Genomic DNA, 25826 nt, shown 5'->3' with positions numbered 1-25826 from the left:
GGTCGCAATTCTTAATATTTAGTCTAATGTATGAAGTCATTCAAACTAGTAAAAAATTGTCTTTTTTTATTCGTTTTTATTCATAGCGTTTTGAGCCCAACTGACCTATAGGACAAAAACTAAACGAAGATAACGAGAATTTATGAACAGAAAAGAAAGATCAGCAGTAGAAAGATCAACAAAAAAGAAATTTGTGTGATGAATTGTATTACACACTTTAATGTTGGAGAACGTTCATTGTTACTATGTACATAGGGCCTCTAGTTTACCTTCTTTCAATTTCTACCCATCTTTGTATCGTTTTCCGTTTAATGTTATTAATGTATGGCAATCGATTATTACGCCGAGTGTTACAAGACTTTAATGTTAGCCAATCAGTCTTCTTTCATACTTCTAAATATAGCGTATTTAAATTTTTTGTAATAAAAAAAACCAGCAAAAAATCAAAAACATCAAGTGTTCTTGTTTGTCCCGGTTGAACCTCCCGTATTGGAGGCAAACATGCACTTATAGAAAACACTTAAGCGGGCTGCGATTTAAAGTATGTATTTTGAAGATTGTATATATAATGAATAGTACATGTATAATACTTATATTGAATAAAAGAATAATCTTGATGTTATATAATTATCCTTATAAGTTATTATTGTTTTGAATTAATTTAACTTTTCTATTCTTATTAAGATATTTTGTTATAAATTTGTAGGTAGATTTATATAAACACTTTTCAGGATGATATGTACCTATGAACCCAATTTAAAATTACGACCTACAGTGCATTTATAAGATATCTTGTTAATATTTACATAATCGTCAAAGGGAAGTCCCTATGTATAAAAACATCATTATATCTTGGTAACTAAAACATTTATTTACACAAGTTTAAAAAGTGTGTACGACTAGTACATCATATGTAAACAATAGTAAATTGGAATGTTATTTACAAACAAGTTTCGATATTTTGAATACAGTCTGCTTTTATCAAAAAAATAATTTGAGCATCATTTTAGAACCAAGTTGCAACTATTGTTCCATTGATGTTCATACATTATATCTTCTAATAAATAATATACAATTCGCCTGTCAAGAATAGATAGTGTTCATTGTTGCAATTCTATGTTGCAAAATGTGTGAAATTGATTCAAAAGCATTCTTACGATATATAATGTATCGTCTAGATACATAGGTACTTTTATTAAAAAAAAAAGGAGACCTGATGCACATTTAGTAAGGTGCATTTAAACTATAGATCGTTTAGGATGCATATACACATTTAATACTGCTTGCTTCCGGATTTCAGTTGTATTAATATGTGAATGTGTAACCATATTATTTAACTTGAATTTTATTAATTAAAAACATATTTTTTGCACAAACTGTATGGCCATTAATAAACAAATCTGTGATCGTTTTTATTCATAATAATACAAATACGTTGATTTATTTTGAATATCATGGTTTCACCAATGTTGTGCACATTTGCATTACAAAAATCGCATAATAAATATGAATGACGAGAATGGAATATATTATATATCGTCTAAGCCACACGCATACTAAAAAACTCATATATATTTATAAAGTAAAATAACAAAAATACTGAACTCCGAGTAAAATTCAAAATTGAAAGTCCCTAATCAAATAGCAAAATCAACAGCTCAAACACATCAAACCAATCGATTACAACTGTCATAATCTTGACTTGGTACAGACTTCTTACAGCTTAAATGATAGAATTATGAGAAAACGAAGGTTTTAACTCCCTCAGACAAAGATGGCCTTAGATTGATTTGGCTATTTTTAAGGTACTTTTTAGATGTATTTAAGTAGTTTTTCAACAGTGTCGGTTTTTATACATCTTCGGATTTCAAATATTTGGCTTTGAGCGTTCCCGACGAAGATAAATCTAGAAAAGCGATTCGGACGCATGCAATGGATAACGTGTTGTTTGCATTTTTTCCAAGTATAACTTGTCAGAACTTGTAGAATCTGCAATACAGTTATAAATGTTTACCAATTATATATTACCTACATTATATTAAATAAAAATGAAAATTCATTCTGGCAGCTGCTTCTTGTACATGGAAAACAAATATAACCCTTACTATTCAGACCAAAAGTCGACCAGCCACGGGCCCAAACATAAACGATTTTGGCCCAATATAAATGTTACACCAACAAGTATAAAGTTAGTGTCCTTTATTTATCATCCTAATATGACGTGCTTCTTTCGCTTTGTGAACAAACCCATGCTCTTAACCCAATAAAATTTGTTTGCACATGCGTATATTGAACTTTTCAGAATAATGAATTTGATCAAATTATCATGCACTTAATATATTTCCTTAACTTTAAAACACTTTCAAACTCTTAATTGATGCACATGATTTTACTAATTCATTTATTATGACTGTAATGTGTTGCATTCCGAAATTGACATATTTGACCTAAATACGACAGCCGTTCATGCTGGCTGTTCAAACTCCTCCCTATGAAAAATCACAGTGCCAGCCGTGTGCTTCTTTACAAACAAAAAAGTGAGGTTCATTGAAGATCCTACACAATCGCTTTTAAACTTATACTCATAGGACATAGAAATTACCTTAGTTGTCCTATTCAGGATCGAAATATTTGATGCAAGATATACTTAAGGTCAAGTAACAGTAAATGAACGCCGTCTAGCGGATTCCGCGAGATATTGCGACGTTTTGTACGAATTACGTCCCTTTGACCAGATTTTGCAATGTTAAAATTGCACCCGGCGACTTTTCGATGGGACAACGTCAACGGTAAATTTGACGGAAAGTATGTTACTTCTAGGAGAATGAACTTGTTTTTCTAAAAATTAAAAATTGAAAATGAATATGAAAACAGTCCTGAAGACGATGTTCAAAATGAAAATCAGGACGTAGGGTGGTAGAGTTTGTATATCTGCCGACCAGTTAAAACAAGTGTAAAAACTGTTGCTCACTACTATTTCTACATAATTGTGATGAGAAAAAAACAGTGTGGTCTCAGAAGTATTCAATATGTAGTATGTCAATTGACAAAACTGTCCTTTCAAAAACCCTATATTCACTGGGAAAAGACATCGTCTAGCAGACAATATAAGCAGAAGGGGTGCAAGTTTGGGACATTAATTAATATTAAAGTCAAAACTTAGTATTGTACGGTAAGACTATATACATGTATCTCCCATATTTTGAAAATTATCACACCAGTCGGAACAAGTAAAAATATTTTCAAATAGAGAAAAGGAAATGAACCACATAAAATATACTGGTCATAAATTCGCCGCTGCTGTCAGTCAGTCATAGATGGCACTAAACTATAACACACTTAAATTAATTAACCTTGTACACGGTTGGAACAATAGTTTAATATTCATACACAGATTTTAGACTATAACAAGTTAAAAATAAGCAAAAATGATGTTTCACGATCATTAATCCGTCGTTACATTTTGTAATCGTTGTTTTTGTTTGTTTGTAATAGTGCTTTCTTTCACGTCCGCAATTTCGATGTTAAAAATAGAACACAAATCTTTAAATAGATACATGTATAAATAGTATATGGTTTGAAGATTTATACAGGGCTTAGTACACAGGCAAATTTTGTTCACGTAAATATCACGTGAAATTCACGTGAATTTCACATGAAATTTTTCACGTGAGATTCACCTCAAACGAGCTTATACATGAAACTCACGTGAAATTTTTCACGTGAATTTCACGTGAATCTGATGTGAAATTCATGTGAATTGAGATTTTACGTGAAATTCACGTGAAATTTTACATGTGAAATTCACGTGAATTGAGCCTTCACGTGAAATTCACGTGAACTTTTCACGTGAAATTAACGTGAATCGAGCTTCTTTTAAAAAAAATGAAATTAAAGTGAATTCAGCCTCAATCACACAAATTTCACAGGATTTGAGCTAATTTAACATTATTCTTAGTCTTCACCATGTGTTCATACTTCCATCCTATTTCTACTTTCTTTGTTTCCAAATGTTTTTGGTCTTAAACAAAGAAAGCAATAAAATCATCACAGGTTATAAATAATATCCAGGGCACCTTAATTCACTCCTAGAACTATTTTGGTTGTGTTGGAGTCTCAATCCTTATTTGTAAATGATTTATGGACTTTATAGAAGATGTTTGCACTGATGTATATTTCATTTCAGTTGATTTTTATTATGTATGTATGAATAAGTCATATTGTGTGGTCATCAGTTTTGATACAAACCAATCACATAATATGGAAAAGTACCTGCACAAGATGCCAATTCTTTTTAAGAAGGTTTTAAAGAAGAAAAAACAGTTCACCTCGCAACATATGCATGTACCCATTTAAACCCAGAAAGCGTTTCAGTGGTTGTATTAAATTTCATCTTAACTAAAAGCAAATATTCAAAGAATTTGATGTTGATGGCTATTCTCGATTCATAGATCGTGGCATATCTTTAAGACACCGGTCTTTTGTTGAGGACTGCATGTTAGAACCTAAATGCCTTCAGGTGTTTTTGTTGTAGTATTCATTGCTGTCTGATTGATGTTTACCTCATATCTATTGTACTAATAAACTAAAATAGAAAGTTATGTGAAATATAGCTGATATACAAATGTACCATATTGAAAGTCTCTCTGTAATTTACAATCATTTACTTCTTATTTCATATATGCAAAAATAGTTTGTTTTTCTCATTTTAACCCTGATCTTAACGTTAATGCATGTTGATCTCAAAGCTTGGCTGCACAATAAGCTAAAAAAAAATGTTATTTCATTTTTTTATATAAAATTCATTTTAAAACATTTTCATTTTTTACTGTAACATGTATGTTGACACAATAATTTGAATTGTATTATAATTCTGAAAGTACTTGAGGTTGAAAAAATATACACAATAGTTAATTCCAGTTGGTTTACACTTCTTGAATACACCACTACTTTTGACTCTGTTAATAATGTTTAAGACTCCTCTTCTGCATATAATTGCTTTTTGTTCCCAAGGATTCCTTCATACATTTGCACTTATCCTCCTAAGATGTTGCTCCAATAATAAAATCCTGTAATGCATACTTAGCAATCAGACTCTTGGAATACTTCCTACAGTTCCTGTAATATAACAAAATCAGCATGTTTGTATTTGTAGTTAAGCAAAAAAGATTACATCAATTTAACATGTTTAATCTCCAATGATTTATCAAACTTATAAAAGGAGATAACTGTATTGTATTTTAAGCTTTGACATGATCAATTGGTGATTTGATGGTGATTATTATTTACCCAGTTAACATAACCAATCATGACCCATAAAACAAATACTGTCAAGCAAATAATACCAAGTTCAAGGTCAGAAAAACCAAGCAAGACAGACATGTGCACCTTGCAATAATTACCTACACCAAATATAGTTGATCTCTTAATTAATTATAGCTTGTATATAGTATACAACAAACAGACCAAAATATGAAACTTATTATTGACCAATGAACCATGAATATCAGGTAATGGTAAGATGAACCCTGCCCAGACAGACATGTACACTATACAATCAGTTGCAGAGTCAGACAAGACAAAAATGGCATGATTCATGATACCAGTAATTGTTTAATCTTGGTCAAGCTCTTCTGATAATTTTCCTCAAACAACAAGCTTAATACATGGGAATATCAATATGAAATAAGAATTGAAATCCTAGGAAATACAGATAATAAAATTATATTCTCATAAATTTATATGGACTGAAAAATGGTAACTAAATGCCTTATTCCATACATGTATATAGCAGATTAACTTTACCATTGATCTGTTGATTGATAGTATTTTTTTTATTTTGTCAGTTTGAGTCGACTCCTTTTTAAATTTGCACAGGCATGACAGGATTCTGCATCTTTGTTATATACCATTTTGACTACAAATACTGTAACAAATACATACCAGTTTAAGTTACATGTACTGTTGATCTAGGGTCTCCTCTACATGTATATCTAATCAATTCATTCATTTATTGTATAGCTTCACTTCCACTTACATCTTGGGAGCTACAAATATGTAATTCTGAAAATTTAAATTCCATTTTAAAACATGATTAATTATTATAAATATTAATTACACCTTATGTAAGAATCCGGGGTTTTGATTGGTTAATAGCCAGTGTATTTTTCACCAATTTACTGTTATCAAATGAATATCGCTCATTTTTAACGCCGCCGGGGTATTTGCTAAAAGGATATGCCTTTTTTACCCTCTCTGCCGTGGTATTTGCCAAAAAATACTCTATCCGACTGGACGCTTGTAACGTCACGATCATCAATGCGTTTTAGTACATTAACATTCGGTGTAATTAAACAGATATATCATGTTATTGAGGGGTATTTGCGAAAAATACCAGTCTTGAGAATGAATTTCCCTTGCCTTACGGCTCGTGAAATTTAACATTCTCTCGACTGGTATTTTTCGCAAATACCCCTCCTTAACATGATGTATCTGTTCAATAAGCCCTGAACCTGATAAATGTTTTCCAAATAAAAAAATAGGAATACAACTGAAAATTCATTTACCTTAGATATATGTCAAATTCACACAACCAACTGTTGTAAAAAAATATTTGCCAAGAGCAGTGAATCGGATAATTAGGTCAGACACTCACAGAAATTTTTAGATTTTTTGGTTGACATACAGACATAATAGAGAAAAAAAATCAAATTTCTCTTTCGGTCAGACAAACCCTAGTCAGTTTGGCACAGACTGCAACGTTAACAGAGAAAACAATTGATTTTTTTTTACAACCAATAAGTGAACATCACTAGCAAAATGACTAGTACTAGTTTTCTAGATTGAACTGTTGCACATTTTGTCAGGATCATTAACAGCTGTATTGTTCTGTTCATTGTTGAAGGTCATAATAAAAGTGGCCTAAAAGTGCTTGCATCCCCTTCATGTTGAACGTGGCTGATCATGATCATTTTCTTATTGGCAATCCTACCACATCTCCTTATTTTTAATTTACTAAAAATTTTCAATCTTCAACAATTAAATTCTATTCATATACAAAAAAAATGTACACCTCTACTTTTGCAGACTGCTAGGTACTATTTCTGAGACTGTACCAAAAATATGTATTACTGGAAATCCACTTTTAATATTCAGTACTATTTTGTAACTTTAAAATTATTGTAATTTTAGGTACTGTATTTTTGTACTAAAATAATTGGTATAGAAATAACTAGATATCATTGAGATGGACGCAAATCTCTGTGGGCCCCGCTGTGAATAATGTGCATTAAAAAATTGTATCTTTACCATAGGACATGGGTTTGTCAACTGAAATCAAAGTTTTTGATCTTGACCTTTGACCTAGGAAGTTGTAAATAAATTATGACACACCCTTTGGTGTTGGTTTATAAACATGTCAAGTATAAACTATGAAATGATAACGGTTCTCAAGATATAGAGCGGACACAATCTTTACCATAGGACATGGGGTTGTCAACTGAAACCAAAGTTTTTGACCTTGACCTTTGACCTAGGAAGTTGCACATAAATTATGACTCACCCTTTGGTGTTGGTTTATATACATGTCAAGTATAAACTTTGAAATGATAACGGTTCTCAAGATATAGAGCGGACAAGATCTTTACCATAGGACATAGGTTTGTCAACTGAAATCAAAGTTTTTGACCTTGACCTTGACCTAGGAAGTTGTAAATAAATTATGACACACCCTTTGGTGTTGGTTTATAAACATGTCAAGTATAAACTTTGAAATGATAACGGTTCTTAAGATATAGAGCGGACACAATCTTTACCATAGAACATGGGGTTGTCAACTGAAACCAAAGTTTTTGACCTTGAACTTTGCCCTAGGCAGTCGTTCATAAATTATGACACACCCTCTGGTGTTGGTTCATATACATGTCAAGTATAAACTTTGAAATCATAACGGTTCTCAAGATATAGAGCGGACACGATCTTCACCACAGGACACAGGGTTGTCAACTGAAACCAAAGTTTTTTTACCTTGACCTTTGACCTAGGAAGTTGTACATACATCATGACACGCCCTCTGGTGGTGGTTAATAAACATGTAAAGTATAAAGTATGAAATCATAATGGTTCTCTAGATATGGAGCGGACACAAAGTTAAAGTGTTACGGACGGACGGACAGACAAACTGAGCCCTAATGAAAAATATTGAATAACAAATATTATTAGATATCTGTTGATATAAGTATTTGAGGAAAATTAGAAGAAGGAAACAAATTCATCTACAGTTAAATGGCTATAAAGATGAATATACTGCGGACGGATGGACAGACTGATCACTATAGGGCGACCTGCCTAAAGGCGGGGCCCTAATAAAATTTGGTATAGAAATAATACCCACAGTGATCACAATATTCCATGTTGGAAAATCATAATTTATAGAAATTTGAAATAGACAAGTACTGTAAAATACATGTACAGAATGTCCAGTACTATAATTTTTTAGAACAGAAATAGTACCTGCAAAAGTAGCAGTGAACATGTACATGTACATTGTATATACCTGTAATCAATTAAAGGTAATCTGATCAGCACTATGAAGCAATGTCATTAATATTCAAAACACTCTGCCATTATCAGAAATCAAATTAATCTAAACTCCAATGACATTCTATATATATATGTGCTAAACACTCAAAACTTTTTTAATACCACAATCTGACAGAATTCATAGATATACATGTACACAATCATCATCAAGTATAAAAAAGAAGATGTGGTATGATTGCCAATGAGACAACTGTCCACAAGAGACCAAAATGACACAGACATTAACAACTATAGGTCACCGTACAGCCTTCACAAATGTGCAAAGTCCATACTTAATAGTCAGCATACAAGGTAACTAGAGGCTCTTAAGAGCCTGTGTCGCTCACCTTGGTCTATGTGCATATTAAACAAAGGACACAGATGGATTGATGACAAAATTGTGTTTTGGTGATTGTAATGTGTTTGTAGATCTTACATGTACTTTACTGAACATTCTTGCTACTTACAATTTTCTCTATTCATAATAAACTTGGTCCTTTAGAAATGTTTAGTTACAGAGGAAAATATTTTTAAAAAATTTACACAAGTTTACCAAATTAATGTAAATTGTTAAAAATTGACTATAAAGGGCAATAACTCCTTAAGGAGTCAATTGATGGTCATTTTTGTCATGTTGACTTATTTGTATTATTAATGTATATCTTACTTTGCTGAACATTATTGCTGTTTACAGTTTATCACTATATACTAGATATCAGCCAAAATCTACCTTTTACCCCCATGTTCTATTTTTAGCCATGGTGGCCATCTTGGTTGGTTGGCTGGGTCATTGGGCACATTTTTTAAACTAGATACCCCAATGATAATTGTGGTCAAGTTTGGTTAAATTTGGCCCAGTAGTTTCAGAGGAGAAGATTTTTGTAAAAGTTTACAGACGACGGACGCCAAGTGATGAGAAAAGCTCACTTTTTGTTGGATGCTGCATCATAATTATTGCAAGTTAAATGAATGCAAGTCATTAAGTACATATATGTAGTTACTACACAGCTACTTTTGCATAAATACTAATTAAAGTAAATTTCCAGTACTACATATTTTAGTACAGATATAGTACCTATGCAAAAGTAGGTGTGTAGTACATAATATTTGAAGATAAAATAAAGGATAATCTAATTATTATCAGTCTCTGGTCAGAAATGAAGCCACACAACAGCGAAATGTAAGTCTCAGAGATGCACATACAATCATTGTATATACATTTGTACATGTATGATGAAGATTAATACTTACCATTGGCTGTCAACATACATTTTATGTACATATAAAAATGGACTGTCAGGCATGGAATCATTTGACACTGCATATAGGTTCCTTTATTCCAGTATCAGTCATTATCCATAGTCAACTCCTCTGTCCATTCCTTGTTATATTGCTGAAAGGGAGAAAACAGTATTTAGCATGTGGACACAATACTATTCAAAGAGTTTTGCAAACAATTAGCTTATAATATCCATGAATTTCTTTCTGTTTGTATTAGACTTGGAATTGTACAGTGGTCACACTACTAATTATCTACATGTATCAAATATCATGATCATGAGCCTGTGTCGAGCCTGCGTCGCTCACCTGTCTTCACTGTTTTAAAAATCACAATTAATAGCATTAGATACCCTTTAAATGATTGAGGCAAAGTTTGATTAAATTTGGCACAATAACTAAAAGCAGGTCATCCCATTCATTGTCATGATTGTAGTCTTACAATAGTAACTGAAGACCCTCTCCCTTTTTGTCATTATTAAATTGTTACCATTTGAAATTGATTTTTATACAATTTTCCCTTACACTTCAATAATAAACCCCTTTGATCTTATATTTTTACCACTTTGGTATCGAACCTTGAGGCTCAATTTCATAGAGATCCATAGAAAGGTACACTGTATGGGATTTGCTCATTGTTGGAGGATGTACTGTGACCTGTAGTTTTATAATATGTTAACCTCTATGTCAATTAATCTTGGGTGAAGGGAAATAATATGATATCTTCTTATATCTATATATTCGTTCAGATGTATGAACTTATACAAATGATGCACAATGTACATGTATATTATTCAAGGGTTTAATGTTTGGATACCAGAAATCCTTGTTTTTTACCCATAATTATAAAAAGGTTTAGTCCATTACCCCAACAAGTAATCCAAATCTTCCTTTTGAGGTATGGAACTTACAATGCTACATGTACAAAGTGGTACAATTTTATAGAGATCCTACACATGTACATACACAATTTATTGCCATGAAACATGAAAAATGCTTGTTTTGGACCATAATTCCAGATCAGTTTCTGCTAAAATAAAATAGTCTGAACTGAAACAAATGTTACACTTGATATGCAACTTGTCATGGAAAAATTATACAATAATCATGATAATCATAATAATCAGATCAATATCTTCAAGCATATATACATGTAACCCCCAAAAAAAGAAATAAACTGATTATTTGCATGAACTTAGTACATAGCTCTGCAAAAATAAAACATCTGAAGTTATTTATTCTGAACAGAGTATTTAGAGCTTCATTTGTAAACTTGTTACTGCTTGTCATAATCTAAAATAAAAATATCTATAATAAGAGTGAGGGTTCGCCAATGATGTTTAACCCTCCCCCTCCCACTTTCTGTATATGTACAAAATGTATGTGCCAGTCCCAGGTCAGGAGCCTGTAATTCAGTGGTTCTTCTTTGTTGCTTTGTTTGTTACATAATGATATAACTTTGTTTTTTGTTCATTTTTTTGTTTATTAATTCAGCCATTAGTTTTCTTGTTTTAATTTTTTACATGTACATTTGTGATTTTTGGGACCTCCCAATTCAGGATTGGAAAAAACCCAGGTTTTATGAGTATTGCCCAGCCCAGTGGGAAATACTGGGAAAACCCGGGTTTTACTGGGTAATACTGGGCAACACTTGGTAATATAGAATACTGGCCTGAATTTTAAAGAGGATTCATTTATAAAACACAAAGTCAAATGCAATACATTTAAGATATATATAAAACCGATTTTTATTTATAACTACATGTACGTTTACTTGTTTGAGAGTCCTATAAGACATACATGTACAAGCGTATACTATACATTTGAGAAATAATTATTCTAACAACTCTGAGATTTTTGTTTTCAACTATATAGCTAATATAAAGAATTGACCAATTACATGTAATAAAAATTACTCTGAAATAATTTATATGTACAAATGTACATAACTAATTAATAAGACAAGTAATTATTCAGATAAGAACAAAGATATGTTTATATAACAATAATCAGCCTTTTCATTTCTATAAGAGTTAATGACAAGACCCTGTAGGGTGTTTATTTAGCAATCATGATTGCATATACATGTATAGCAATTTAATTTACAATCCACATAAACACTGCAATAAAATGTTTAGATTATTGAAACAATGCTTGGAAATCAAATTAACAAAGAATCCTAAAATGTGTAAGTCTTGTGTTTTGCCTACATGAAAGTTAAGTAGAGAAGAGAATGATATTGAATTTTTTAAATGACTCTCAATGGTTATCTGTATCAAATGTATATATTTAGCTATAATACTATGAAACTACAACAAGTCTTTACTATTTATTGTTGAAAAAGCTTGAAAAATCATATTGCCCAGTATTGCCCATTTTTGGGAGTATTGCCCAGCCCGGGAATACCCGGGTTTTCGCGCCACAGTAAAACCCGGGTGGGTTATACTTTGCCAACCCTGCCTCCCATACATGTAAATGTAGCTGAGTATGTGATATTGGCTTTGCTTATTGTTGAAGGCTGTACAGTGACCTTAAGCTGTTAATTTCTGTGTCATTTGGTGTCTTGTGGAGAGTTGTCTCATTGACAATCAATTCCATATCTTTTTTATATTGTATCATCTTGTTGTAGTTATCATGGTTATTGATTCATACCATTTTGCCAGTTCAAGACTTACAAAAATGTATGGGAACATTTCCCTCCCCTAACTGAAAATCCCCTGGCCCTTGTGGTAGTTTTCTATAAATTGTTATCCAAATATGTTTGATTAAGAGAAATCAACACAATTGTTTTCCTTATGATATGACGTTAAATGGTATCTAATGTAAAAAGCCACCTGCAGAATAAGAGTGTACGCCAGATTAGGTATTTGTGCTGGATTTCAGTTACTGCTAGCAACTAAGTCTTGAAACTTGTCAGTGATTGTCCTGTGTCATGTACAAATGTATGTGATATTAAACTGCACGTGTTTTGTTATCTATATGACTTGAGTTAATCATAGATAAGATACATGTAGTACAACATGTACAATGTAGTATCGGTTTGAATCGTAAACAAATATTCTTCTTGTCGCTAATTAGTGAGACCGTAAATTACGTTTTGTTTTGATAAACTAGTCAAAAATGAGTAAAAACAATGATGTACATTTTTTGTACATACAATGTATACGAATTGTAAAACATGAAAAGTATTTTGATAAAATTGAGAATAGAAATGTGGAATGATGTCAAAGAGACAACAAACAGACAGTTTATTTATTATATATGTCTCTGTTATAATACTGCATGAATTGTAACAGTAAACAAATATCAATAAAGATATTAAAGTACTTAAACAAAATTAAAGGGAAAATAATTTTTTGTTTGCAGCAATACACATATTCGCCGAATTTTTCAACATTCTTTGCCATACTCTGTTCAAATAATAAACATTATGCAAGTAGACAACATATAAAAAAAAATCAGGGCGAATCGATCATGGGCAAACAGGTACTTGGGCGAACGTGAATCATGTCGAACGGACACTACATGTATTGATGTAAGTCACTATACCAAACTCGAAGATGAAAACATTCAGTCATTGCAGATTTCTGTTTATTCCTGCACTATTAAATCATTTGTTTGAGTTACCTGTAGTATATCCTCGAGTATTTATTACTATTCATAGCTCCTTGATATTGGTTGTCTTGTTAAATTAGCTAAAACAAGTACTATATGTATTTTATTTCGTTTGAAATAGGGTTTTTCCCGTTTGCTATTTGTAGTTAATATTTACAGATGGGAACTAGTATAACTAGTTCGGATACTGGTTTTGTAACAGTATGTACTATTTATAAGTTTGACGTTAGGTGCAGGAGGCACGAGGAAAGTTTTGGCGGTTTTTATGGGTGGGGTTTAAAGGTACTATATAAAGTTTGGGATTTAAATGTATTAGTATCGAAGGTGCTCGCAGTTACGTCGGATTGAAGTTGGTATATGTGCAGTTGCTGCTATGTTTATTGTACGTACAGGCGTTGGAGGCATTAGCCGGGGGAAAAGAAACGATGCGAAAGAGGAACAATGTTATATGTCATGTGTTTATATAATGTTTCGATTGAAGAAATATGTACAATTCAGTAAAATAAAATATTGTATCGCAAGAGAAAATAAGATGTTACTGCGAGCAACTAATCCTATATCTGTGTTTGTCTTGTTTATAGCCTATTGAATTAGAAATTAAATGCTTTAAATTCGGACGAGCAGGGCGAGGGAGAATTTAATGTTGTTGACAATCGGCTGCGTCCTTCTCTTCAAAACGCGTCATAATCTGTATCTTTCAAGCGTTTTAAAAAAATCCGAATCCGGACTAGAGATTGGCGGATATTTTACTGATGGTCAAAGCATTTCTCCATATAAAAAAAAGGTATCCCCATTCTTTTAATATATACTATACAAATTCTTGGAACATATAAATAATTATTTTGTTTATAAGCATCCTTTACAAAGGAGCACCTCCACATGGACACCCCTAAAAACCATTTAATTTATAAAATATAATAACTTATTTAACTATAATTTCAATTAATGACTAAGGGACTGTTATATTAGTTAGCATAATTACAGATTATGACTGTGATTTCATTATGTAAAATAATATATATATAAAGATAAATGTTTAACTTTAATTCAATGAGAAATAACCCAGCCTTGTCTAATTCGCAATTCATTTACCACACATTTAGCTTTCAAATACAAGGGCAGATCCAGAAATTTTCATAAGTGGGGGGACCACTGACTGCCTAAGAGGTGGCCCACCCAAGCCACGCTTCATTGATTCCCTATATAAGCAACCAATTTTTTTCCCCAAAAAGGGGGGGGGACAGGTCCCCCCCTAAATCCGCCTCTGAAATAATATTTTACTGTCAGTCAATTAGTTTTCATAACATACATAAAACTTAGAATGGAAAACAATTGTCAAAGAGACAACAACCTGTCAAAATAGCAGACAATAAACAGCCTACTAAATCCATCTAAGGCACTACCTATATTAAAGACCATAAATTTATTCATTATAAATAAAGTTAAAAAGAGAATTAAAAATTTGAAATCAGTTCTAAAGCAGATTTTATTGGAAAAAGGGGGGGGATTTACCACATTCCCACGGTACCTTTTCTTTTTACAAGTCTTCTCACACTTTTTCAATATCCTGGACCCATATCAGTCAATTATTGCAACTTTACTTACTTTGCCTTTTTTTCTGTAACTATTTTCCTACATTGATTGGAAAACAACTCAAAATTTTACATTAACTTTTTTCCAGAGTTAATAAGGACAATCCTAAATAAACTATTTAAAATATACCTAATACAAATGTATTTAAAATACCAAAAATTATAAAAACTAAATAAAGATAAAGCTTTTTACATTTTTTAGTTTAAATTTTCCCAATTAATTGACAAACCCGGACAACTAATCAACTCTTAATGAAAATTAAGAAATCTTTTACAGTATTAAAAACAGTATGGAATATTTGTAAAGTGTACAATTTAAACAAATAAATTGCTATCTAGTCAATACACATATAATCCCTGATATAATATTTTACTTCCTTAATTTGGGTGAGGGATCAAGTTATTAACATTCACCACTTTTATAATGCATGTTGTCAATGAAACATTTTTGATATTTGTAAAAGCATAGCAGTTTTATACTGCACTTTAAATATACTCTTAAGAAATTAATAAACATTTAAATTTACATTTATTAACAAAGTATAGTACAGATAAAATTCTTTTCTGTATACTAACTGTTTTTATTCACATGTCCTACTAATAGTTATGTGCAATTCAAATTGCTCACAAATTTTCTTGACATTTATTAGTTTGAGGAAAAGTTTTATGCACAGTCAAAAAGGGAGATAACTCATGTTTGGAAGTAAATGATATATATATTACCCTTTTTTTTTCTTTGCAATTATGGGAAGTAAAGAATCTATGACTGTAACTGTGAGTGAGTAATCTATTTAATCATAAGTTGGAGTCACCTTCAACATTTTTTAAAAGTATAAAAGTAAAAAAGACATAAGATGTGTAAAAGTAATTAAATTTACTAATTAATAATTATAGTAATATTACTAGTAAATCAATTAGTTCATCAATATAATATATGCATCTATGAATTTGAAATTCAAATAAAAGATACACATGTATACAAAATTCCAATTTAATGACTCTACTAGAGATATATATATATAAACAGTGATAGAAAATATAATTCAAAACCAACATGTTTTTGTAGTTGCATCTAACCCATTATCAAGGGAGGTAATTCATGCTTAAGAAAGGATAAATATTAATTATTTACATTGATGTACTTCTTGAGACACAAAGAATAACTGCTTTGAAATGATTCAATTTAGCAAAAAGGAAATTGGAATGAATAATAGTATGTGTAAAATTCAGGTGAATTTGTTTCTCATATTGCATAAATTTGACTCGATAAATTTAAATTTGTCTTATTAACTCATGGTTTAATTCAGATAAAATGAAACATAACTTTCACAGGGGTTTTGATTCATGTTAATTTCATGTGAAATTTTTCAATTAAATTTAACGTGAAATTTTTCACGTGAATATAACATGAATATTTTCACATGAATTTCACGTGAAATATTCATGTGAATTTCACGTGAAATTAGAATTTTTAAAATTAAATAGATTCCCAGGGAATATATGATACATATAATACAAGGTATGAGATATATAGATGTTGAGAAAATTTTTGATTTTCAGTTAATTTTTTATAACTTAGACACCATTTATTTTTTTTCACGTGAAATTCACGTGAAATATTTACGTGAAATTCATGTGAAATAATTTCACGTGAAATTCACGTGAAAATTTAATGTGAATTTCACGTGAAATCTCTTCACGTGAAATTCACGTAAAAAGTTAACGTGAATTTCACGTGAAATCACTTCACGTGAAATTCATGTGAAATTCACGTGAAATTCACGTGAAATTCACGTGAAATTTATGTGAAATTCACGTGAAATGAGATTCACGTGAAATTCACGTGAGCAAAATTTGCCTGTGTATAACTAATAGTTTTGATTCGTATGGTTGTCTCCTCAAAGTAAATTGTTATATATATGGGTAAAAATTAACCGAATAAAAAAAAATGTACCCTAGCTGAAAGTAGCATCTCAAATATACAATAGAACTGTTCTCAATTCTATTTCACTCATAAAACTTAAAAGTTGAGAACAAAATTATATCGATCACCTCTATATCATAGTACTACTATATATACCTACTGAAAAATATGCACAGTGTTACAGACTTTCAGTACCTAAAGTTAAATGTAAATCCCGTAAGTAGTTAGTACTTCAATAAGACAGCAACCAGACAATAACACAAGGCCAAAAGAAAAGGAAAAGACATCTTATGATATATGCATTTGACGGATCTTTGGGGGGGGGGGGGGGGGGGGGGGGGGGGGTGCAGTGGTCCTGATTCTGAAATCCCGGACTTAAAACATGAAATCCCGAGGTCCCGAATTTATAGAAATGTCAATCCCGCCATACCGAAATTTTCGAAAAAAGAATTATAGCTGGATCCATAAAGGATCAATCCCGAAATCCCATGCTTAAAAACACCCGATCCCGGAGTCCCGTTTAAGGTCCCCCTCATTTGTGTAGATGGACTAAATAACAAAACACAATATAACCAGTCTCAGCCTGTGTGCGATTGTCTTTTTCTTGGGTTTTATTTTCGGTTTTGAAGGCATATTAAACATAAATATGTACATCTGTTTTTATGTCATATCTCAACCTCCGTATATTTGGTTTCCTCGTAAATATATACTTCATATAGACCCTTAAAAATCGTTGGATTATCTCGGTGTTGCTGGTAAGTAATGAATAAAAAATCACTGGTCAATTTAAAGGTTGTTGTAAGTGATGCAATATATTCTTATTTTTCTGTTCCCCCTTATGTAACTTCCAGTTTTATCAAAGTTTACATTCAACAAAGCCTTAGTTTAATTTAGTTTTAGTTTAGTTTCCTGTCATTACTACCTCCCCCCCCCCTTTTTATTTGTCGCATGTTGTGTATCATGTACTGATTCTATATATACTTCGAGCATACATATGTACACTTATGATTTCACTTATGGAACAATAACCATTTAGTTAACTTTTTAAAACGTTTTTGTAGACTTGTATACAATAAATTTTATACAGAACAAAAAAGATATTACCAAAGATGTCAGTTTGTCTGTATGTTTTACTTGTTAACTTGAAGATGTATAAATAACCACACAACACTCTTTCAAGAATTTGTAGAATCATTGATATAACGTTTGCTTATGCGATGTTAAGCAGCAGTATATGGACAGAACACGTTCTGTCGTGATCCCGATGATAGTACCAAAACACAAGCTATTACATGTTGCGCTGCTAAAAAAAGCGGCCAAATCATGATATATCGGAACGGAGAAAAAGTGTAAACAGATATGACTTACAAGATAGTCTAAGAGATTTATGAATTGGTTACTCAAAAATGACAAAGTTCAACTATCTCTCATTAGACCAAATATTAATAAAGATCAAAACCCTGACCACATGCAAACAGACAGAAAAGTACGTTCTAGGATTCAAAGTGTAGATGTTTTGCGGAATAACTATAAACTATAAAGGGGGACGGACGGGCGGCCAGACGGAATGACGGACAGACAGACGTACAGGGGTAGTTGAGTTGGGGGGGGGGGGGTGGGGTGGGGGGCTTGGGCATTAAAAAATATAGCTTCAATTACATCTTTTATTGCGTCAACTTGTAGACAGTAACCCTGATGATTTCTTAAGTTTTTACCATTTTTGCGTTCATGTACTTACAACGTATTTTTGTCTGAAATAGTAATTGTTTTAGATATCGTATATTGATAATGAACATACCGTGGTATCACATTTTTTACAACATATGATTTCTTTTTAAAATGTTCCATAAAAGAGGGTCTGATTGGGGTTTACGGAATACAGAATAATGAGCAAAAATTGCAGAATAAAATGCAAAAAAGAAAAAATAAAAAAAAGTGTATAATGGGGTGCTAAAATAAAGAAGAAAGAAGATTGGTAATACTAAATAAAATTTTATGATAATTATCCAGACTGTTGTGATAAAAAGAATCTATCAATACGAAACACATAATCAACACGAAGAACGTTGGAAATTATTAGCATGATAACTTGACGTTATGTAATAAAAATTACGACGTCACGAATTTTGATGGTTTTTTTTGCCAAAATGTTGGGTTTGCGTCGCTTCTACAGGGAAAACGAAGTCGGTGACCATATTTTTTTTTTTAATATCATCTAATTCCTAAGACAAAGAGAAAAAAATATTAATTTAAAAAAAAATTCTATGGAGCGGTTCTCGTGATTTATACCAGAAACCGAAAATTGTAAAAGAAAAATTTAGATTTACCCTATATATGCAATGTAATTTAGTACCCTCTCGGACCATTTTAAAAATGGATTTTTCTTGAAAACGAAGTCGGTGACATATATTTTTTTTTACATTTTCTGATGTATATTTTCAATATCTAATTGAGTTCTAAATTTAAAAAAAAATCTATGGACTAGTTTATTTACTGATCCTTGACCTTAATTGTAGTTTTAACATGGGTAGGCATTATATCGTGTTATTTTAGCCCCCACTATCGCTGGGGCATAAATGATCACGAATTTAATGCCTACTCATATTAAAACTACAATAAAGTATAGCTTGCATCAATTATTTCTTACACACTTGTCTGTTATTGATAATTGATAGTTGAACCCTAGAAGTCTCTTTGTTTTGTGTGTGTTATCGGTGATAGCCTAGTTTATTTTTTAAGGAAAACAATAAATTTGATCACAGATATTTTTTTTGTAGATCATTATGGTCCGCTGCAGGTCACATTACGAGTTTAAAGATTTGTTCATCAGTTGAAATGGAATTAAAATACCTCTTGATGAAAACATATTTGAAAAACATAAACTTATACAATCTTTATATAGATTAGTTCAGGTTGAACTAGAAATTGGCTTCCTCAGTTTGAATTTACTCAGACCATTAAGGGGGTAGACCTTGGTTCAGGGAGATAACTCTTTAAATCAGTTATGCGTTTGTAAAAGTAAAGTTTCGTCAATGAATTTTAAGCATTTACCTGAAACAGATTTAAAATAATCTATGTAACCTAGAAGCTTAGAATATATTTTTGAAAATGGTTGACACAAACGTACTAATGATTTTAAGAGTTATTTCCCTTAACCTAGGTCTACCTCCTTAAAGTCTAGTCTGTTCTTTTGATTCCGCCTGCTTCTTCTTGTCTATGTTTCTGAAATATATAAATATTAATAAATTGAAAAAGGATTTATCTCTCAAAAGGAAATTCAAAGAGGCAATTAGTTTAATAATTTAGGAATAAATCTTTTGATTTTGTGAAATTATTTCGTTAGGAACTCAACCTATTGCATAACTGGCAAGTGATTGTAAAATACGAAATATAAACAAACAAGGTTATCAACAAAACACATTTGTTTACATACCTTGAGAAGTGCTTTCCGTCTTCAATTGTCTCCGGAAGTTGTCTATTTAAAGTTTCAGGTAATATAAGTGTTAAAAGTGCAGCCAGTACACATGCACCCCCGAAAATAACTAACGGAACAGCCTTGCCTGTTGTACCACCAACTAAATCTGCCTACAATACCACACATAACATATTAAAATTGGTACACAATATTTTAAGCCATTTGTTTTACATAGTTACATTACATTTGCATGTTTCATGTGAATATATTTATTTGTTTGCATACAAAAATCGCGAGGCATTCCAAAATAATATTTTATTTCAATAAAAAATTTAATGTTCATGCTTATACGTGCAATTCATGACAAATGTCAAGAAACAGAACGCTGAAACATAACTCAGCTTTTAAGAATTCAATCGTTCGTTTAAAATTTTAAAGTATTGTGAAAGATATGACCATGCGCAGAAGAAAATAGACACTTACAGTATCTGCTATGTATGGGGAAACCATTCCACCAACACGTGCCCAAACGGAACTTGACCCCATGCCAGCATTACGGATCACGGTAGGGAACACTTCTGCTGAGATAATGTAGATGGTGGCAAATCCTGCTGTCGAAAATAATTTTCCAAGCAAGGCTAGAGTCGTAGTTAATGGCTGAAGATCTTTAAAGAAGCAAACAAGCACTATATTTACACTTAATCCACTGGATGTGTACGCAATGATTAATAATACCTCTGTATTAAGATCAGCTCATTGTTCTATTGCTCGAAGCCAACGGTTGAGGGAAATAGAACAATGAGCTGATCTTCATACAGAGGGAAATATATTTTGATCTATTGCACTGTTACACATTCAATAACTCTTTTATTACCTAATACATACTGAGTCAGTTCTAACAAATTCATAGAACGTTTAAAAGACCCAATACATTGGACAACATGAATACCTCTCAACTAATCAGATTTCCGAATAAAAGGTCATAACAGGTCAATGCAATAGACCTCACACAGGCGCAATAGAACGATAATTTCCAGTGCAATAGACCATGGAACAAAAATGGCAGAAAAATAGCAAATAATATAGAAATATTTATAAAACAGTAACATACTCTTTATTTGGTAATAATGTTGTTTGGTATATCATGTTTTCTTATTGTTTGAAATTTGATCTTTAAATATTTTTTAACTGCGGGTACTCTTAAATTGGAACTTTGATATTTTGTTTCTCTTTGATTTGTTTTCTGTTATGCTTTTTGTGCTGATCAAACTCTTTCAAATTAATTTTTACATTTTGTTTGTTGTGTGACTGTCTGCATCATTGCATTTTTGTTATTGCTGAATAGTGTCTCCCTTGCAAAAAATCTGTATGTACATGGAGTTTATAAACTTACGAACAGAAGAAAATCAGTTAAAAAGAAATGTCGATATCGTATGGATATTATCGAAATGTAGAAACATATGGACCAGAAAAAAAATATATGGTTTACAGAATAGAAGATAATGAGAAAAAAAAATACAGCATAAAAGACCATCAAATAAAGGATAGAGAAAAATAGGTCAAAATAAAGATAAGAAATAATTTAGTTCTAAGATAGAAAGAATATTGATTAATATGCCCCCAAAAAATAGAATAACAAAAATGGCAAACAAATATTTATGAGTTTACAATCAAAAGATCCCATCAAGACCCTCATAAATAGCAGACATACACGTCGAGACATCAAACCAATGTATACCTTTTCCTGCATAGTTTGCTGTAAATATAGTACTTAGGCAAGCCAACCCACCAACACCCATATAAATGAAATGACTCCTTCTACGACCAATTCTTCCCAACATCAACAGTGGTAGAAATTGACCTGGATATTCTACGAGTACACTCAGCATAAAATTGATATAATAATCTCCGTACAAGATTCCAGTGTTTAGTGACAATCCATAGAATACCATAGACACTACCATCCTATCAGGACAAAAAAATTAAGTAAGGCAATATACAAAATAGTAAAAGTTGTCATTACCTTATACTTGTGTGGCAGAGTCATATTTGATCGATATATTAAAATATGATGGTGAACCTCTTTTCTTTCATATCATTTTGGAGGGAAAATTCTAACCTTTTGATTGGTCAATTTTTAGGCCATAGGCCTTAATATAGGTTTTCATTGTTTCTGGTAGATTTAGACTGTAGACATATTGGAATGCAGTGAAAATTACCTGCTTGATATATTCAACTCTGACATTCATAAGATTTATCTAATACTTCTTGGATTTTCAATATTCTTATATTCAGGTCAGTTGATTAACCTTATTTCTAATTAACAAACTAATAGTATGTCATTTTAATACTTTGTGAAAGGATTGATTGTATGTATTGAATGGAGGAATATTTGGAGTATGAAAGAGTAAAAGATTAAATCATTTTATAAAAACACAGAGTCATATTAAACATTTTAATATAAAACATTCTAGTACTTTAAATATTATAAAGTTACAATAAAAGTAAAAGACAGATAACTTTGGTATTTGAATAATACAGAATTCTGAAACTACATATTTTAGATGTAGTTGTGTATTTTATCTAATTGGTGAAATAGTCCTGTCACTGGACTTATGAATGTTATATTTTTATTTATTCAGGATATGGATTAAATACCTTGTCAAATTGTCATATGAGTAGTGCTCAGATTTTATATACACGTACAGCACTGTGATGCTTCCAGATATTACACAGACCTATGTACCATATACATGGTAAGCATTGTGTTCTATGTTGTCTATGTGTAATGTCTGTGTTGTCTATGTTTTATTTAAGTAATTGTCTGTTTATGTGAAGTGTAGTTTATGTGATATATTTATGTTGGTCAGAATTTGTATACTTTGTATACAAATCTATTTATAAAATGGACAACTCATTAAGAGATTTGATATGTATTCTTATGAGATACATATTAATTATATTGTATTGGAAAGTTAACTAAAGAGTTAGATTTGTGCGTTTAAAGTACTTATTGTAATATATAGATATTTAAGGAATAAGTATGAATTGTAGTTATTCCCCTTTGCCCATATGTTACATGTACTGTCTTGTCATGTGAATATTTATTATTTGTTATTATATGTTGTAGGATCTAAATATTGTGTATTAAAGAAAAGATCCCTAGAACATCGTTAATGTTGTATTTGCCTAGAAAATACCCCGTTACATTTGTTCTTATAAACTGATTAATAAGGCATATACAAGTAACAGTTGTATCGACCGATATTATGACATTTGTACCTGAGCCATCTAAGCATGCTACAAATTTGTTCTACACAGTGTTATCGTAAAATATCAGCAACGGGTCAAAATGTGAGCGTTTTTGGTGAGTGAATGATACATTTGTACCGGTATTTTATCAATAATAAATCTATTTAACCGTGTGCTAATAATACAAGTATGTTTTTGTACTTGTTTGGCTTTATAATATTTTGATATGAGCGTCACTGATGAGTCTTATGTAGACGAAACGCGCGTCTGGCGTACTAAATTATAATCCTGGTACTTTTGATAACTTTTTACCTACCAGTTAAAAAAGATGATTACTGTCCTGCAGGCTAGAGTCTTGTCTGAAAATAATAGCCAGACTCTTCCTGATTCTCTATTATCAGGTGTCAATTCATCTAACATTTTGTCTGGAAAGGTTGTTTTATTTACCATTGCAGCATGTTGAAGTAAAGCTTTTGCCTCCGCCATCCTTCCCTTACTGCACAGCCATCTTGGAGACTCAGGAATAAACCTGACGAAATTTTTATAGAAATAAGAAGATGTGGTACAAGTGCCAATGGGATAAATAGTAATAATATAATTTTAGTGTATGGATGGTTTGTGGTTTGATGATGAATGACATTTAAGATAGATATTTCATGGTAATGACCTGAATGTAACAGTCACTAGTTCCACACAAAAATCTTTTATTACAAATTACACCTTCTTTAGGTTGAAAAAAGTATGTCTATATTTCTAAACCGAACCTATTGCAGAAAACGGAAAGTTATAAGTGATGTTTAAGAGTCCTCCACCCCCAACAACAACAAAAAAAGGAACTAATTACCAACCATTATTCATAAATAGAACTTTCGAGGACTGAAAAGCTCAATAGAGTATCCTCTAACATATTCTTGAATTATTTTTTTTGTGAGTAAACCGTACGGTGACCTCACATCCATGTCCTTCGGTCTCTGGTGGATTTATGTCTCATCGGTAATCATACCGTGTCTCCTGATTTGTATATTTATGTAGAAATAGATGCGAGTGACAAGCTTATCGAAATTTATTACATGGGTGACTATTTAAATGACAGTTTAATACAGTCATTTAAATCGTATTTAATAATTATTTTTATATTAATTCTCAATACAAATATTTTGTTTTTTCAAACTTAGAAATCAACAACATTCTAACAGGAAACCGATTAGTCGAGTATCATTTTGGTTATCGATACTCGGTTCTATCGAGCGATACTCGAGTACTTGATTACTCATTGACATCCCAACTACTTGTAGATAATTCCAATATCAACCGTACTAATTTTTCTGCACTAGATGAACATTTCGACAATCAATGTCTCTTCAGTGATGTTAAAAGACAAAATTTTGAAAATCTAAAGCTTATAAACCAAAACTGGATCTTTCATCACTGTATTGGATACCTAAACTACATAAGTGTCCCTACAAACAACGGTATATTGCTGGGTCTTCCAAGTTTTCCACGAAAGCTCTTTCTAAATTATAAACATCCATTTTATCAACAATCAAAGACGGGCTTCAAAGTTATTGTGAAACTGCCTATTATAGAGGTGGCGTGAATCAGTTGTGGATACTTAAAATTTCCAAAGATCTTTTAGAGTACATACAATCTAACTCTCTTTCATCTTGTAATAGTAATAAAACATTTAACTTTTCTACACTTTACACAAGTATTCCACATTCCAAACTAAAAGACAAATTGAAAGAGTTGGTATTGATTTGTTTCATAAAAAAGAATGGCCAAAGTAGATACAAGTATCTTGTCTTAGGGAGGGATACATCCTAATTTGTAAAGGATCACTCTGATTCCAACAAAAAGTTCTCTGAAACTGACATTATCAAGATGCTTGATTTCTTGATTGACAACATATTTGTTACGATCGGAGGACGCGTTTTTCGACAGACTGTCGGCATTGAAATTGTGCCCCTCTTCTCGTTTCTTTATTATTATGAGGCTGACTTCATACAGGAACTTCTGAGGAAGAAATATAAAAAGTTAGCAATATCCTTTAACTCTACTTTCCGCTATATAGATGATGGTCTTTCACTAAATAATTCAAAATTTGGTGACTATGTTGAAAGCATCTATCCTATCGAACTGGAGATAAAGGATACTACAGATACAGTTACGT

The 25826-nt window shown here is 31.5% G+C and overlaps 1 protein-coding gene and 1 long non-coding RNA gene across 4 annotated transcripts in view; both read right to left on the bottom strand.

The window, feature by feature from the left end:
• Nucleotides 1-1399: 1399 nt before the first annotated feature.
• The window catches only part of LOC143052264 (organic cation transporter protein-like), a 30277-nt gene continuing 5850 nt past the window's right edge, over nt 1400-25826 (bottom strand). Inside the window, exons 6-12 of the mRNA XM_076225253.1 lie at nt 23973-24185; nt 22143-22369; nt 20888-21069; nt 20423-20574; nt 20164-20211; nt 19495-19950; nt 1400-2646 (exon numbers count right to left, since the gene is read on the bottom strand). Coding sequence (XP_076081368.1) covers nt 19947-19950; nt 20164-20211; nt 20423-20574; nt 20888-21069; nt 22143-22369; nt 23973-24185 — 826 coding nt within the window. The 3' untranslated portion in view covers nt 1400-2646; nt 19495-19946. The remainder of the gene's footprint in view (nt 2647-19494; nt 19951-20163; nt 20212-20422; nt 20575-20887; nt 21070-22142; nt 22370-23972; nt 24186-25826) is intronic.
• On the bottom strand, nt 4777-13569 carry LOC143052261 (uncharacterized). Of its 3 annotated transcripts, none has more exons than XR_012971057.1 (4): nt 13486-13569; nt 9832-9973; nt 5944-6063; nt 4777-5118 (listed from the first exon to the last, which is right to left on the bottom strand). It is a non-coding gene; the product is annotated as an uncharacterized LOC143052261 (long non-coding RNA). The 3 variants fall into 3 exon arrangements; XR_012971055.1 differs by having other exon boundaries at nt 5944-6047; XR_012971056.1 differs by lacking the exon at nt 13486-13569 and adding an exon at nt 12693-13433 and having other exon boundaries at nt 5944-6047.

This window comes from Mytilus galloprovincialis, chromosome 11, assembly GCF_965363235.1.
Source record: "Mytilus galloprovincialis chromosome 11, xbMytGall1.hap1.1, whole genome shotgun sequence".
NCBI classification, from domain to species: Eukaryota; Metazoa; Mollusca; class Bivalvia; order Mytilida; family Mytilidae; genus Mytilus; species Mytilus galloprovincialis.
Note: the sequence above shows the minus strand (reverse complement) of the source record. Positions and strands in the feature narration are given on the sequence as shown.